Below are 17086 nucleotides of genomic sequence, written 5' to 3'. Positions count from 1 at the left end.
GTGGTGGATGACTTTCTAAATTTGTGTTCACACCGCGGTATAAGCTAGAGCGTTGACTGTTACCTCTGTTGAAAAAATTATACCGGAATATATCCACAATAACGTGGTGTGAATAGATACGCTGTTTCCTCCAAAATTTATCGTTCCGAGAAACTAGTCGACGCAGAATATCTTTATCCGTGGCCCTATAGCCGTCACAAAGTAGGAAAAAGCATGTAGGATAAGAGTTAAATAAGTAATGACATAACTTTCGCATGGATTTGGTTTCTATTTATTATTCCTTTGTTGAATATTTGTTCGTGTTCGCATAATGAATTTCAAACACCTCAACTGAATCACCTCAGTTGAGTACAGTACAATTACTGATTCATTGTACTTTTTTTTTCAACATTCGATCTTCTATAACATTTCGAATTTCCTCAAACCGAATTTTTCTTTGCTCCACAATTTTTATAAATGGGCGTATTTCCTCAGTTCCTCTTAGGCGTAGTATAAGTATTTTCTCTATTTCAGTATCGTAATGAGTTCATTACAGTACTGGAAACAGTGTTGTATTATACCTCATTTTCTCTAATTCACTGAATTTCTATTGAAAATAATGGAATATTTCCATAAATATCGTTTAGTAATTTTTGCATTGACGAATGTTGGTTGGCATAACTGTATCACAAATTTGACAGATAATAGATACATTTCCGAGTACCAACATATAATAATGAAATATAACCATGAATTATGTGTGAAACCGAGATATTCCGCATATTTTGTTGTACAAGGTGTGGCAGAATGAACGGATTTTCCACAAAATTAGAGAAATAAATTCTGGGACAACATTGAATACACAAAATCTCCATTTATTTCAAAGTGAAGTTTGGCGATTCAGCCAAGTCAATCCGCTTTATGACAGTTAGTGACGCTGTCACGTAAGATAACGTGACAGGAAACACGGACTGATATCTTTTGGCACCATATTATTAGGGATTTCCAAAAAAATAATATGCAAAGAATGTATACTTTGCAACCCGTTCATAATTCAATCAATTGTGTTCAGTACATTCAGAATTGGTTATCTTAAAAAATTCTCTATCTTGAATATGCCAGAACTTGAAAGAAAATCTGAAATAGTGATAATATGCTGAGAGAGAATATGTATTATTTTACCTATATGATAATATTGTTTCCAGAAGTACTATTTTCATTCATATTGAAAAAAACTGTTTCGCTATTGATGATTAAAAAGTAAAATAACTTATTTCCGCTATATAAAGCGGAAATAAGTTATTTTACTTTTTAATCATCAAGATGAATTTCCGACAAGTAAAGACTGAGACAATCAAACACTTGTTTCGTTATTGTTATCTATAAAATAATTGCGCTTTTTACATTGTACGTCATTTATCAGACGTTTTAGAATATCGGGCCACAAAATATCCTTCCGTGTTTTTCACTATATTAAAAAGGGTTTTTTAATAAAAGGTTTAATTTCGATATTGAAAAAAAGATTGGCGTGGAGTGCAGGATGCAGAGACGTTATTCCGAATGGCGGAGAACAACATGCTAACTTTGGCAGCCATTAATTGAAGAGATGGCACATTGACCCCAACGTACAAGTTGTATATGGGACTGGAAGAAGAAGAAGATTGAAAAAAAACAAGAATATTTTGAAATAAATCAATGGATGTTTACTTCATTGTGAGGAGGCAGGTATGCCTCTTATAACTTTGCTTCCGGCGCTTTATTGTAAAAAACTGGCTGTACATTTATGATTCAAAGTATTGTTTTTCGCTGGTCACTACTTTCTCCCATCTTTCGGCAGCGTACGAATTCCGCATTGAAAAAACTGGTCATCTTTTGAAGCGATCCACGAATCGATCTAATTTTTCACTTTTTCATAAGACCGGAAAGTGCTGGTCATCTAGGCCGTGTGCCATTGTTCGAAACAAGTGATAGTCCGAGGGATCAAGGTCTGGAGAATACGGCGGTCGAACATTGTCATGCTATAATCACTTTCAATCATGTATCTCGTTGTATTGCAGCCGTTTGTCTTTCACTGCTCGGCTAAACGCATTAATTTCATTCTATAACGATCTCTTGTGATTGTTTCTGTCGGTTTTAACAACTCATACACAATGCCGAGCTGGTCCCACCGAATACTGAGCATGACCTTGGAATCGTGAACATGCGGTTTGACCGTCGACGCGGAAGCATAGCCGGGATATCCCGGTGATTTTCTGTGCTTGGGATTATCGTAATGAACCCATTTCATCTCCAGTCACAATGCGTTGCAAATATATCTTCCATCTTTGCCTTGCAAGCAGCTGTTCACAAGCAAACAAACGCCTTTCAACATGTCTCGGTTTCAACTCGTACAGCAACCAATTTCCTTGTTTCTGAATCATTCCCATGACTTTCAGGCGTTTTGACGTTTCTAGCGTCACTGTCAATTCGTGTTGCGTTTGTCACGAGTCTTGATCAAGTAATGCCTTCAATTCTGCATCTTCGAAAACCTTCTCTTTTCCACCGCCATGCTGGTCTTCGATGTCAAAATCACCGTTCTTGAAGCTTTGACATCAACCTCGGCACGTTCTTTCACTGATAGCGGCCTCACCATAGGTATTTGAGAGCATTCGATGAGCCGCAGCCGCATATTTATTCACATAAAGCAGAAATTCAAAAACTTATGCAAATGACGAGAATTTGGTTCGTAAGCTGACATGTTTAATCGAGAATAATTTTATGATGCAGACACAAATCGACTAATATTTCGATGGCGTTATGATAACAAATACCTAAGCTTATTGTATGACATCTACGAGCTTTTTATTTCGACTACCGTTACAGCCACTTATTTCAAAACGGCGGAAGCAAAGTTGTACAGTTAATAAATCGCCGCCACTGCTATGGTTGCAGCACCATATCCTTTTCATGAAATTTTTCCTGACTAATCGAATTCTTGCGAACGTCTTCCTTGATAACCTTATTCGCCAGAATATGTTGAAAATTTTTTAATTAAGATCGAAAATTGACATTCCCTTCTCTCCTTAATAGCAAAACGAGAACCCATTCAGTGTTCCCGGTCCTGACCATCCGCCGGGAATGTCGCTACAAAAACCGCCGCCCCCCTTTCAGCCAATCGTCGATCGATACGCGATTGAAAGGATCGGGAACTTGCCTTTCCCGTCCTCGGGATCTTCCACCCTTTCCGCCCTCCCTTTCCCGACGATGTGCAGGATAAACATAGCGCCCTCCGCCTCTCTGCCCCTTTCCGCTCCCGAAAAATCGATAGGGTAACGTCCTTTCAACCTTTCACTCCGGAAAGTCTATGCCAGACGGGCCTTGTGCTGCACCGATGGCGGTCGTCCCCGAAGATATACCGGGGCAGATGTGCTGTGCGAGCGTTGTGTCGTCTATCGATCCTGCCACGGCTGGAAAACCCAAAAGAAGATTCGCATTTTAGGGGACTTAGGGTAGGGTCGATGGGACTTTTCGAATTTCCCCCGTAGAGCTAGTAGAACCACTTAAAAAAAACTTTGCCATAATAATTCTAGGTTTATTTATTACCCTATTGAAAAATATCAATGGACTAGTTTAGTGATGTTGATAATACTATATTCGACACGATAGAATTAAAATATAGAGCAAAACTGATAAATCAGTGAAAAAATTTCGAAAATCCATCAATAAATGACTGAGAAATAGATTATTTAAATTTACGTATTTTAGCGCGGAACGTCTTTGGTCTCCGACTCGTCTGTGACGTCACGCCACTTGCCTGTGATCGCTACACCATGAATTACGTTTAAATACTTAGCCGCGCCAAGGCTCTCGCGCCGTTTGTGGTTGTACAGTGTAGTTTTAACTCGAGTTTTGTTTTTATGTCACCATAATGGAAGAAGGCTTCGTGAAAGGACAAAGTTATTTTTACTCAATTACTTATTTCAAACCAACTTACACCTTAGTATTTTATTATCAGAAATAGACAGCTAGTACTGATAGGTACTTACATCAAAATGATCTTCACACACATATGAAGTAGTTTTAGGTCCAATTAAGTCACGCCTCATTAATTTGCACCACTTCTTCCTTTGATTTATGTCATTTGGTACATGAAAAAACAATTTATTGGGGTTTTTAATTGTCGTGCTTGCACACATAGGCACAATACAATATTTGTAGGATTTTTTTTTTATTTCAGCCATCGAGTAACGAACAAAACACGACACGAACGGCACAAGTGATTGTACACCAATGAATTCGTAAGCACTCTGCGGATATCAGTCGCCTCGTGTAAGTGGCGTGACGTCACACACTAGACTATGAAATTATTCTTCCAAGCGCAACTTCAAAGTCCCATAACTTTTTCATTTCTAGAGATATTTCAATGATTCTTCCACATTTTTGTTTCATTTTACTTAAATTTTTAGAATTAATCCTTAACAAAAAATGAAAACTAGTCCATTGTGGGAAAAGTCACGATTCGAATCGCGGTAAAGCTACCAAAAACCTGAAATTATGTGTGTGACAAGTCAGAAAAGAGAAAAAATTAACACAAATAATTATCAAATGTATCGCTTAAAAATTCACCAACAGTATAAAAACAATTTCTTAACAATAAAGCTTTCAAACTCGCCTTGAATTCTCTAAGATTCAGAGACGTCATATGGAAAGGTAAATGGTTGAACAATTTTATGCCCTGATATGTGGGCGACATTTCAAATTTTGTTGTTTGTGTTTTGGTATAAATGGCACCATTTCACAAAACAATCAAGTAGAAACTCGCACAATACTTGGAGCTCTTCGAAAGAAGAAGCCCTAACAGCAAATGTGTCGTCAGCAAACAAAATAATTAAACACATCTTCGAGAATGATGGTAACTCGTTTTGGGAACAAAATCTGAATTCATCTTTCAGACTTGCAGGAAGCTCATTGATAAGAAAAGGAGGAACAACAGAGGTCCAAGGACGGATCTCTGCGGTACTCCTAATTTCAAAGTTTGCTCTGATGATAGAGTATCCCCGACTTTAACATTTGCTGGCCTCCCCACGAGATAGCTCTTCAATGATTGTGCAATCAGATTTTTCATAACTATTTACATTTGGTACTATCAGCTTAAATTGAATCTCCTAGAACTGGAGAGCAAAAATTTCATGATAGGGTAATAAATGAGTCTTAAATTATTGTCTGAGTAAATTGCTGAGGAGTTTCTTTCTGAGCTGAGCAGAATCCAGGATTTGTTTCAAAAAAAGTAAATCTAGAATTTTCGGAGTGGGTTCAAATGTGAACCTTATGGAAAAATTTTTTCCTCTTCAATTGTGGGTAGCTACAAAACAACTTATTGTAATTTGGACACCACTTTCTTATTTTGTGCTGCCTTTCAGATACTATAATTGCTAGATTAAAGTCACACAAACCTTTATGGATTAATATTTTCCTTCATCTAATGGAAGTAACTAGGAAATTTGGCGTTCGGAATGGAGTTCTTATTATCAACAAAAGTCTAATCGTTGATCCTTCAGAGAAAGCTCTAGGTTTCAATCTTCCAAGGAAAATTTTATGTATTTTAAATCGACTTCGGACTGGTCATGGTCGTTGCAATAGTATGCTCTTCAAATGGCATTCTATTGAAAGCCTACTATAAGAGTGTGGTGTAGAAGAAAACCATCGAGCACTTGGTGAATACTTGTCCAATTCATAAATTTCATGGTGATTTCCAAGCTATCCATTCTGTTTCAGATTCTTCTTCAGAATGGGTCGCTCACTCCAAATCAATATAATGGAAACTATAACATTTATTACTCCTTTCTGATTCTTTTCTTTTTGATTTCACATTCAATCATATTGTATATGTCAAACCTTGGTGAAGATGAAGAATAGAAAAGATTTTGTTTGGATGAAGATGAAGCCCTTCAATATCAATAAATATATCAGCTTAGTCGCTGCACCTATACGGGGAGACGGAGTTTTTGCTTAGGTTTTTATCTGTACTCTTGTATCATACGTTGAAATGTATTTTGCCCCGTTTACATTTTCTCTGCGTATACTGAGATTTTATCAACAAATGGAATGTTAGACGTGAGTTTATGATTGTTTTTTTGATACAGTAGCTCATTTCCAAGGTTTAAATGGTATAATTTTATGCTTGGAATTTATAATAAGCAGAATATTCATTATTTTCTGTATCTACCTGCCGAAATCCAAGGTTTGGCAACTTTTGCTCTCCTATTGTCAAAGGTTGTTTCTCGTCGTTTGAAGTTTGTTTACTGAATTTCTGATATATTTAGGTATTTATTTCAATATATTTTGAGTTGATATGAAACGTTGATTCACTATGGGACATAATAAGTGAGTTCTTTGGGGAGAAATTCGCGAATTGAGTGAAATATCTTATCACTGATATGTTTGTCAAATTTGATAGTTCATGTTGGGGACAAAATTTGCTTACTGAAAATGACATATGCTCTCTCTAACTATGTTTATTACTCTGAGATTCCAACAAAATTTCTGTCTTGCAATATTATTCAAAGTTCTCATTATCGGGGTGTTTATTTTCAAAATCTGACAACTTACGATAAATATTCTGGGGAAAAATTTTTTTCGTATCTGGCAACACCGGTCGAGGCAGGTATATCTGCTATGTCACGAGCAAGAATAATTATCCGTGAGACGTACATGCCTCCATACAACCTGTCTCGCAAGAAATCCAAGCCGAACAATGACTGAGCCCAATCTCCTCTAGGAAAATGGCACGGAACAAAGGCCATAGCTGTTCTGCGGGTCCAAAGTCGACTTGATCATGTGGTTGTGTAATTCTTCGCTTCCTACGCCTGCCAGTCTGATGACATCAGATGGTCTGTTTGATCTGAGGGCACTCTCGAAGAGAATTTTGTGTCGATTCAGCTCTCGAGTCCCGCGATTATTTTTACACGTTTGAAGGATGTTTACACTTGCATCACTGTACGTTATGCGTGAGATTGAATCGAGTCGGATAAATAAATTATTTCTATTTCCGATGTTTCAAGGCAACACTTGAGAAGTTCGCTGTCATTTAGGATCCAATCAAATTTAAAGATTTTTCTAATATCTATCATTTCCATAAAAGAATTAATCCTGCAGTTTAATATACCTACTTGAAATAATGTCATAATGAGTGCTTAGTTGCCAAATTGGAAAATTATTCCTGTAATCAAGAAATGTAATAGAAATAACGATATTAACATGAATTTTTTTTTGACAATTGTAACAACCAATCAAACTTTGACATTTTGTGTCATATGAAACAATTTCATCCAATCATGTCATTACACTGAATATTTCCCTCCTGTCAAAAATTCTATGTATATGGAGAACAATAATCGAAAATTACAGCGAATATTTCCCTCCTGTCAAAAATTCTATGTATATGGAGAACAATTATCGAAAATTACAGCGATAATTGCATTGTAGGAAGCGAAACTGCACTGCGATAATTGTTCTGTTCATAGATGCATAGTTTCTATGCATCTTACACAGTTCGAATCTATGGCAATTCCATTCTAAATCAGTTTGACAAGTAATGTAACAGTTTATTCGGGAAATATTCCCCCGAATTACACTCGTGCATCAAAATGACCGGATAATTTCGCATTCCAGCGTGTTTTCTTTGAAAAACTGCATTCGGTCATTTTCATTTTTGGAGAAAGAACTCATGCAGTTTTTATGACAACACGCTGTCAAAATTATCGGCGATTTTGATGCACTTGTGCAATTACTTATGATAATTGCAATCGATGCAATTATCAATCACTATGACAACACGATTGAGTTTGACAACAATGAAATTTCAAATACATACAAAGATTATTATAAAGGAAATTATTTTCACCGACACTGTACAATGTATTAAGTAGTTGGTGAAAATAAGAACTTCATTAAAAAACACGCTCAATTGTAACCAAAAATGACACTTTTCGCGCATGTGCGCAGTTCGATCTCAAATTGAAGATAAGTAGTATTTTCTAGAAGTCAAAATATAATGAGTTCATGAAAGAAGTACACATTACACTATTCTGCAGGTAGTCCAATAATCTTTATGAAAAAGGGGCAGTTTCATAGTGTTTTCATAGTAGCACATATTTGTATTCCTTTGCATTTCATGCACTCGGTTCAAAATTATCCTATCGTGATATTTGGCGAGGTTATTTTTCGCCTAAAATTTGACTTGAGAGATTATTTAAATATATATTTGTCCACGAGTATAATACCACTTGTGCACTTTTGGATGAATTTGTTTGTTCAACTATTCATTTTTTGATGCGTGTGCAAATGATTAAATAAACGTTATGCTATCTTTGACAATTAAGAGACTTCATTTTGACTTGTAATCAAGATTTTTCTATTAGCATAGATACGTTGGGATTTATTTTCCAGGTAAAGCATGATTTCAATGATTTAGATATCTTTAGTTTCTCCGGAAAAATCATCCATCTATTCTGAGAAAGTAGTTATTTATACATAATGTGCAATGTGTAACATCACATCGTAATGTTGATAGGAAACACCACCATGAGAAATTCTCGTGATTAGCCAATTTTTTGGCCAGAAGAGGAGGCACAAAAATAATGTGCAGTGTTGCCAGAATCATCTAATGATTAGAACCTAGAAGTTAGGAATATTACAATAGTTCTTACTTTGTAATTTACCGAGTCCTTTTATACATTTTCACAGAATTAAAATTTGTATTTTTAAGATACAGCAGTGCTTTGTAGGGATGCCATATCATCAATTCTTCCGCTAAAAACGAATATTTACCGAAATTATCGGTGATGAAAAAATATCTCTAATTTCGTTTTAAACTGAGCAGTCTCGTGGTGATGTTTTCTCTTAAATCAAATAATTCTATGGAAAGTCCAAGAAATTACGTGAAGTAGAAGTTATGCGGGTAATACAAGAATATGAATGCAGTCAAGGTTTTTTTTGGTGGGAGGAGGTTCAGTTTGACAAACTTGGGTCATAAAACAGTAAAACACTACCGCTATCTCGTTCAACTTTCAGCTCGGTCTAGGAATAAGGTCTCACAGCATCCTGCATGTGCTCATTGTTTTTTCAGATGATAATCAACGAGTTCTAGAAGGCTCGCTTGTGGTATTCTTCATTCCCATCTTTCATATACGGTAAAATCAGCTGTTCATCTCTCGATTCTCGAATGAAGTAGATTCGAAAACCTGTTTAATTTGTCGTGTATATCCACGCATCTACATCAGTGGCTACTTGGCCGATTTTTACAATTTGTCAATTGCAGACGCTGAATCTTGGATCGAGAAATGTTCGGATAATACCGTATTCCTCGATGTTGTTCAAAGATCACGTGATAATGGGCATATTCTAATATCTGATCGAAACATCTCATTGAGCTACTTTATGGTATGGAATATCGGTTCTGCCAACCGTTAGCAATAAACGGAATAGTGGGGATATGTACCAGCGTGAATCATTAAATGCTAATCTCGATGTTTGGTGGCGCTACTGCTGTATGTTTCGCAATTATTGAGGTTATACGAGTTTCAATACGGTAGATATTGTGAGACATAAAGCTTCCTGCAGACAGTAATATTCGAGGAAATGGCGACTCTCTCCATTTGGATTTGGTTTGTTGATGTACATGATTGTTTTTATGGAGATAACCTATGCTAGAAGCAAGCATTTATTTGATTATACCTGACATTCACGGTGCTAACGTCGTGTGTGTGTTTCCGATGTGATGTATAATGAATTTCAAACAAGAATCTTCAACAAATAAATGTATGATTAAAACGACAAACGATACATTCTAGAAAATTCTTATTGTGGTTATTGTTACATTCGAATAACTTTTGTGTTAAATTTTAGGTCAATTCTGGTTCTACCATAGCTCAGAGTAATGAACTTAGATAGAGGGAGCATATTTCATTTTCAGTAAGCAAATTTTGTCCCCAACATAAAGTATCAAATTTGACATGAAGCGCGCGGAAATGAAAACATCAGTGATAAGATATTTCACTCAATTCACGAGTTTCTCCATAAAGAACTCACTTCTTATGTCCCATAATGAATCAACGTTTCATATTAACACAAATATATTTAAATGAATACCTAAATATATCAGAAATTCAGAAAACAAACTTCAAGCGCGCCAAACGACGTGAAACAACCGATGACACTAGGAGAGCAAAAGTTGCCAAACCTTGGATTTCACCAGGTATATTTCATTCAATATAATATACATTCATAACGGCATAGTAAAATTGTGGGTTGGAAAATATTTCACAATCCGACAACGTGATCTAACCATGTTGGGGAAATGTAAAAATTGTGTATACTCCCTCTATCTATGTTGATTCTATTTTGTCTCTCCATAGGGACAATATGAAATCATCCAATTTATCGGTCGATCTTGTTTTATGAAACACCATAATTGTTTTACTATGATGTTTTGTGCAAATATTTTTATGTGCGTTAATTTTTTCATTATTGAAATAGATAATTTCGCGGAATTTTAATCTCAAATGAATTGAAAACATTGCGAAGAAAGTAATGAAATATCAGATAATTAATGAGAATCAAATGATCATGGTTATCTTGAAATGCATAGTTATCTTTCGAAAATAGAATTCTGATAACCACAACTTTGCGTACCTGTCGTCAATAGAAAAGTCCATTCAAAAAGAATTCAGGATTTTATATAACCTTGAACGACCGATCGGTTCATTGATTTTTGTTTGAATCGAAATTTAACTCACTGCAATTTAATTTTCATGGAATTTGAAATTAGCCTCGAGAAATTAATATAAAAATACATTGAATATAAAAAATTAGAATAATAACACGAACTTATATCCCACAAATTAACCACAAAATTAAGAGTTAGCCAAAAATTTACTATATGTCCGAAATTGTCAGTTACATGTTGGTAATTTATTTTTATGGATTTTATAGTTTACTTCTTAACACTATGCCAGAAAATAACATTATTTTTGAAATATATTAACAATTCTATGGAATTTATCACAGTAGTTCAGTTCATATTTATGTAGGAAGCATCATATTTTATTCAAATGCGTAAAACCGGGAAAGAATATCCTTTAAAATTGCAAAAGAGTTACTTATTTGATTAACAGCTGAACGTTTTCAAGTAGTACTTTGCAGATGAATATTACCACGTTTTTCAAACCTTTGAAGTTTTGGATACACGTAACATATTTTGAGTTGGCTCTGATTTGAGTAGGTCAACTTTAGGTTGTTGGACTAATTGAAATAATCAAAATAACATGGTATTCAATGCCAAAACTGGTTTGAGGTGAATTTGACATCACACCGTAGTGTGTAGGAAAATTTTGAAATGTATTATTTATCTCCTCAGAGTCATGAACATAGATAGAGGGAGCATATGTCATTTTCAGTAAGCAAATTTTGTCCCCAACATGAACTATCAAATTTTACATAAAGCGCGCGGAAATGAAAACATAGAAGTGGATATTCCACTCAATTCGCGAGTTTCTCCACAAAGAACGCAATTATATCCCATAGTGAATCAACGTTTTCCATTAACTCAAAATATATTGAAATAAATACCTAAATATATCAGAGATCCCGAAAACAAACTTCAAGCGCGCCAAACAACGTGAAACAACCGATGATACTAGGAGAGCAAAAGTTGCCAAACCTTGGTTTTCGGCAGGTAGATACAGAAAAATAATAAATATTTTGCTTATTCGACAATTAGGAAAAATAATTTATTCCAAATATTCAAATTTGCATATTTAATCAGGAATCACTCAAATAAATATATTTCATTCTTTATAATATATATTCATAACGACATATTAAAATTGTGGATTTGAAAATATATCATAATCCGAGAACGTATTCTAACAAAGTTGGGGACAGGTAAACATTGCGTATACTCCCTCTATCTATGTTTATTACTCTATGTTTACCTCAATGAAATGTCAAATTAAGTCAATTCATTTTATAAGGACATGAAAGACAGACATTATGTTTAGAAAAACTTCGATGGACTCTTTATTTTTTATTCAGTTTGAATTTTATAGTGGATCCAAACATTAACAAGAATGCAATGAACAGGAAAATGATTTGATCGTATCAATCAACATAATAAACTTGCTTTAAACACACTAATCAGCGTAGCAAAGTTTTTGTCCTATGCATTACCCGAAAACCATTGCAATTTATGTGCATTTTTTATTTTAATTGGATTTTTTGAAAATGCGAAAGACCTAGTAGTTGAGATTTATTTTCCGACCGCCCCCGTAGCTCCTTGCTGCTGACGACGGGTTCCGCAATCTCGTTTAGAACCCGTTCTAAAAATAAATATAGAACTGGCCGGCTTGACTTGAAATTATTATCGATTTCCCACCAATTGAACAACAACTGCGTAGATTTCCTTCAACAAGCGGGTTTGGCGCTCTTCTATCAATCAAATTGACATTCGCAATTAAAACAACAGTTGGATTCATCAATTAAACATTTTAACGCGTCTGGCTCCCGGCTGCTGGACGGTTTCGGACGAGTCATTAAAAACTGGGATGCGCTACAAAAAAAAACATATGCAACTTCACATAGCATTGTTAGATCTAGAGCTCTGCGGTAGAAAAATATTTTACACACATCGTAAAAAGTCTTGACACCCGATAGGTTTCTCAAGAAATGAATAATTTATGTTCAGGATGCCTATTTTTCTCTATTTGAACTGCAATATACACTGCGCAAAAGAATTAACGCACATTATGAAAATCTCAAATTTATTGTACAACTGAAGGTGTTCTCAATGATAATTATTTTTATCAGAATTATGCATGCATATGTTATCCACTTTCAACGTTTCTCTTCAATACAGATGTTTTTTCCCTTCAGGAATAAAAAAAGATGAGATTATCAGATTTTGAATGTATTGGCTCCATTCTGAAATCAGTTGTTCTCGATCAATTCTAGTGATCAATAGTTTTCCCCCCATTCGCCCATCGAAGGGCGCGTTTGGATTTTGCGAGAGAGCATATCCATTGGGAAGAGGCTGATTGGGAAAGAGTTCTCTTCACAGATGAGTCTGGATTCTGCCTCTACCATAAAGATCGACGTTCCCTTGTATACAGACGTCCACATGAAATATATGCTCAGTGCACTCTTTCCCAATCAGCCTCTTCCCAATGGATATGCTCTCTCGCAAAATCCAAACGCGCCCTTCGATGGGCTGAGGTAAGAGCTGGGCCTCTTGCCGCGACACGAGGCCTTAAATCATATTCTCTGAGGCGATTTCTTATTGTCTGAGTGCTAATTTGCACCCCATGAGTTTGCTCAAGCTGATTTTGAAGGAGGCGAACGGTTGCAAACCGTTGTCTCAACGAAGAAACTCTCAAGTAACGTTCTTGAATGGCAGCTGTTACCCGTGGTCTACACTGTACTGGTCTTCGGACATTCATATCTGTCTCCCTGAATCGCTGCAACATTCTGGACACACTTGTATGGGAAACTCCAAACCTTTCTGCAATTCTTGTGTATGTCCACCCTTCTTCTCGCAGAATTACCGCTTGGGCACATTCCTCTTGGTCAAATTGCGTGTTTCGCGTTGCATAGCGATCGAATGTAGAAAATCAAACGAAAGAAAAACTATTGATCACTAGAATTGATCGAGACCAACTGATTTCAGAATGGAGCCAATACATTCAAAATCTGATAATCTCATCTATTTTTATTCCTGCTGGTAAAAAACATCTGAATTGAAGAAAAACGTTGAAAGTGGATAACATATGCATTCATAATTCTGATAAAAATAATCATAATCATAATATCATTGAGAACACCTTCAGTTGTAGAATAAATTCGAGATTTCCATAATGTGCGTTAATTTTTTTGCGCGTGTAGTTCTAGTTATTCCACAACTGAATCCAAATTCAATAGTCCGTATTACCACCTCTTCTTTCTATCAATTGCCCAATACGCCTAGGCATCCCACGAATCAAGTCATTAATCAAATTTTCAAGCATATCGTTCCATTCTTCCTGAAGGGCTTAACTCAATTCCTGAAAAGTTGAAGATGAGTTTTGGCGATTGTATATTGCTCTCCCTAAGTAATCCCATACGTGCTCAATTGGATTCATGTCTGGTGAGTTTGCTGGCCAGTTCATTATCTGGATTTTGTTCTCTTGAAGAATGTTTTGAATCCTTCGTCTGCAGTATGGTGGGGCGTTGTGTTCCTCATAAATGAAATCCTAAGCGAAATTGAGTCACTCCAATCTGCCTGGAGCTCTCCAAACCCTTTCTCGTCGACTATCACTTTGTAAACCGAATCGTGACTCGTCCGAAAAAAGTACGTTGCGCCATTTGTGTATAAGCCAGTCTTGGTGCCCTTGGTGGTGTTCTGCCCATTGCCGACGGGTAACTCTATGTTCAGTTTTTTTTTTTTTTGTTAAAGCAAGGGGAATCCATTTACAGACGAACCTTATCCAAAGGAACAAGTGTGAGGGTCCTGGCTCATCAAGAGCGAGAAAACTCACTAAACCTAACCTGCTGCTTCTTAGGTTTCGGGCATAAAGCCTATAAACCATTTATCTCTTGGTCGGATAAATTTCTACTTGCACACTATTGTGCTGTGTTATTCGGGAGTCCTTTTTATTCTGATTGTATCTTCAATTTGATGTGTTTTCTTGAGTTTCCTATATATTTAGGTCATCGTTTCGCAATGGATCCCAGGGTCTTTTGCGGTATATTCTCATTCTTCTTGCATCTTCGGCAGGGTCGTAATCAATTAATCTTCTCAATTCTTCGTTGGGATGTTCTATCAATTCTTCGAATATTCTTTCGGCTTTTTTCTTCATGTAGTCAGTTATTCTGTCCCATTTAAGGTCTCTGTGGATTTGGATGTTTCTTACAAACCAATGGGCATCTATTGCCCATCTTAGATATTTATCTTTCGTTGATTGAATTCTCTTGATGTGTATGTTCAGGTAAGAGCCGAAGTACTCTTAAAGGTCTTCTTGCCCTTAAATTTGAGGAATGCAACCGTCTTCTTATGGTACTGGTTGAGACTACCCGTCTATAGGTCCTCAAAAAATGACTTCGAAGGGCTGTTACAGATACCGTTCGATTCCTTCGAGTAAAATTTGTGATGTAATGGTCTTTGCTTGCAGATGTTACATTTACATTTACACAATTTGCACGGTGATATATTTTTCTAGACCTTTGATAGTTCCAAAAATAAAAAAAAACTAATCTGATATTAAATTTTGTGATTTCTTGTGGTTTTGTCGTACCAATATGCTACCTCCGGAAAATTCAATTGGTATCTCCAATTTAGGAACACCTTGACCTTGTAATGGGTTCCACAAAACTTATATTGTTGTGATTTTTAGATTCAATGCGGAATTCAAACTAAAATCAATGATATGATCGGTTGATCAAGTTTTGTGGAACCATCTTTCAGAATTTCTATTAGGTATTTCTAGATTCAGATCAATGTTCCCGCTGCCTAACCCCAAAATTCATTTTTCTACATTCTACATAATCAGTGAAATTGGTATTTCGTTAAATAGGGAAAATAAAGACGAGAACTAACCTAAACAAGTAATTTTTTTGTCAATAACATGCGAGGAATCATTAGTGCTTAATAAATTGAATAAATGAGCAATAAATCAAAAGTTGTTGTTGTTATTGAAAAGAGTTCTATAATCAATATTCGTGTTCTATTTTCGATTTCAACCACACCTGAAGATGCAAACACGATCCGAATCTGCTTTCACTCACGTTTTCAATCCCCAGAATTAAATTTTTCGACGGAACGGTGGAATACCTGCATAACCAACAAATCGTCCATAGAATAGGCTGATTGCCTGTCACTCGACTAGCGATAGGAACACGGAAATCCACTTTTTCGTGCTCATTGTTTGACAGCAGTTGTCAGTCGATCAAATGTGTGAATCGAGTGTTGGTGTCCTTGCACGTTATCGAACGCATGACGGGCCCGCTGCCCGGGAGAAACTACGAAATCATGAGGTTAGTGAACTCCCCAAAACTTTCGGAAGGTTGTGGAAGCGCAATAGAATCCCATTAAAACCAACATATTCGGGTCATTCACGAAATTGTTATTCGAAGGCTTTCTCGTGTTCGATACGACGTTCTAGCTCTAAAGGTCTGATTCGAACGTATAATTATGATGCGTTTAGACGTGGTCGATAATAGCTCGAGCAGATGCAAAGACAGGAGTGTAAACAACTTAATTTTATTATGGTTCATTATAAATATTCAGTGGTGAACTTTTGGAATCGTTCGGTAGATTTTTAGACACTATCTGAAATTTTCAAGGTTGTTCGAGTAAAATATGTTATCTACTCAAAAATTGAATGCGAGAAATTTTCTCGGATACTTAAAATTCGTAAAAAAATTGCATTGAACTTCAAAGTTGCTAAAAGTTGAGGAGATTTTTCCAAATCTCTGAGAAATGAAATTCGAAATGTCTAATGGTAGGATTATACCACACAAAATAATTTTTACTTTTGAGTACTTCTATTAGTTTCGAAGATTTTCACGGCAAATAACAATTCAATTATTATTATTTATTCATTTTGATTAATGTTGTCGTGAGTACAGTGACACAGTGGCAGCTTTTTGTTTACATCCTCCTTTTACCTGATTTTTGGGATTTTTTCTTAATATAAGGCTCATTTTATTAAGACTATTCTTCAGTTGAATAAATTTATTCTGTATACAATAAAATACTCTCAGGCTCAATAATTTTGATTTTGACTTGTGTCAGTTCAGCCAATTGTATTCTTATGTTCTATGGTTCTATGATTCGCCGTTTTTAGGCCCAATTTGAACGAATTGTCGCCTCTGTGCTTTATAAAGTCACTGTAGTCGTGAGTAGGATTCCTCTGTGAACCCATAGGGAAGAATTTCAAAATTGAACATAATAATGGGTTATTTTAAGAGCTTGAGAACTTAAAATAATAATACAAGACAGAAGATTGTTGAAATGAATTTTTCATCATTGTGATCCGGTAGATAATTTCATGGCATTTATTTTTTAATTGTAATTTCCGTTACCTAGTCCATTCCATAC

At 35.8% G+C, this 17086-nt stretch overlaps 1 protein-coding gene across 5 annotated transcripts in view; it reads left to right on the top strand.

Moving 5' to 3' along the window:
- Positions 1 to 17086, top strand: part of LOC123676690 — a 129497-nt gene that overhangs the window by 20226 nt on the left and 92185 nt on the right. The window contains exon 1 of one of the 5 annotated variants that reach the window (XM_045612814.1): positions 15930 to 16020. The exons of the other annotated variants lie outside the window; for them this stretch is intronic. Within the exon in view, the coding sequence (XP_045468770.1) occupies positions 15980 to 16020 (41 nt within the window). The 5' untranslated portion in view covers positions 15930 to 15979. Of the gene's footprint in view, positions 1 to 15929; positions 16021 to 17086 lie in introns of those variants that run through there. 5 annotated transcript variants of the gene reach the window in all.

This window comes from Harmonia axyridis, chromosome 3, assembly GCF_914767665.1.
Source record: "Harmonia axyridis chromosome 3, icHarAxyr1.1, whole genome shotgun sequence".
In the NCBI taxonomy this organism is placed as follows: domain Eukaryota; kingdom Metazoa; phylum Arthropoda; class Insecta; order Coleoptera; family Coccinellidae; genus Harmonia; species Harmonia axyridis.
Note: the sequence above shows the minus strand (reverse complement) of the source record. Positions and strands in the feature narration are given on the sequence as shown.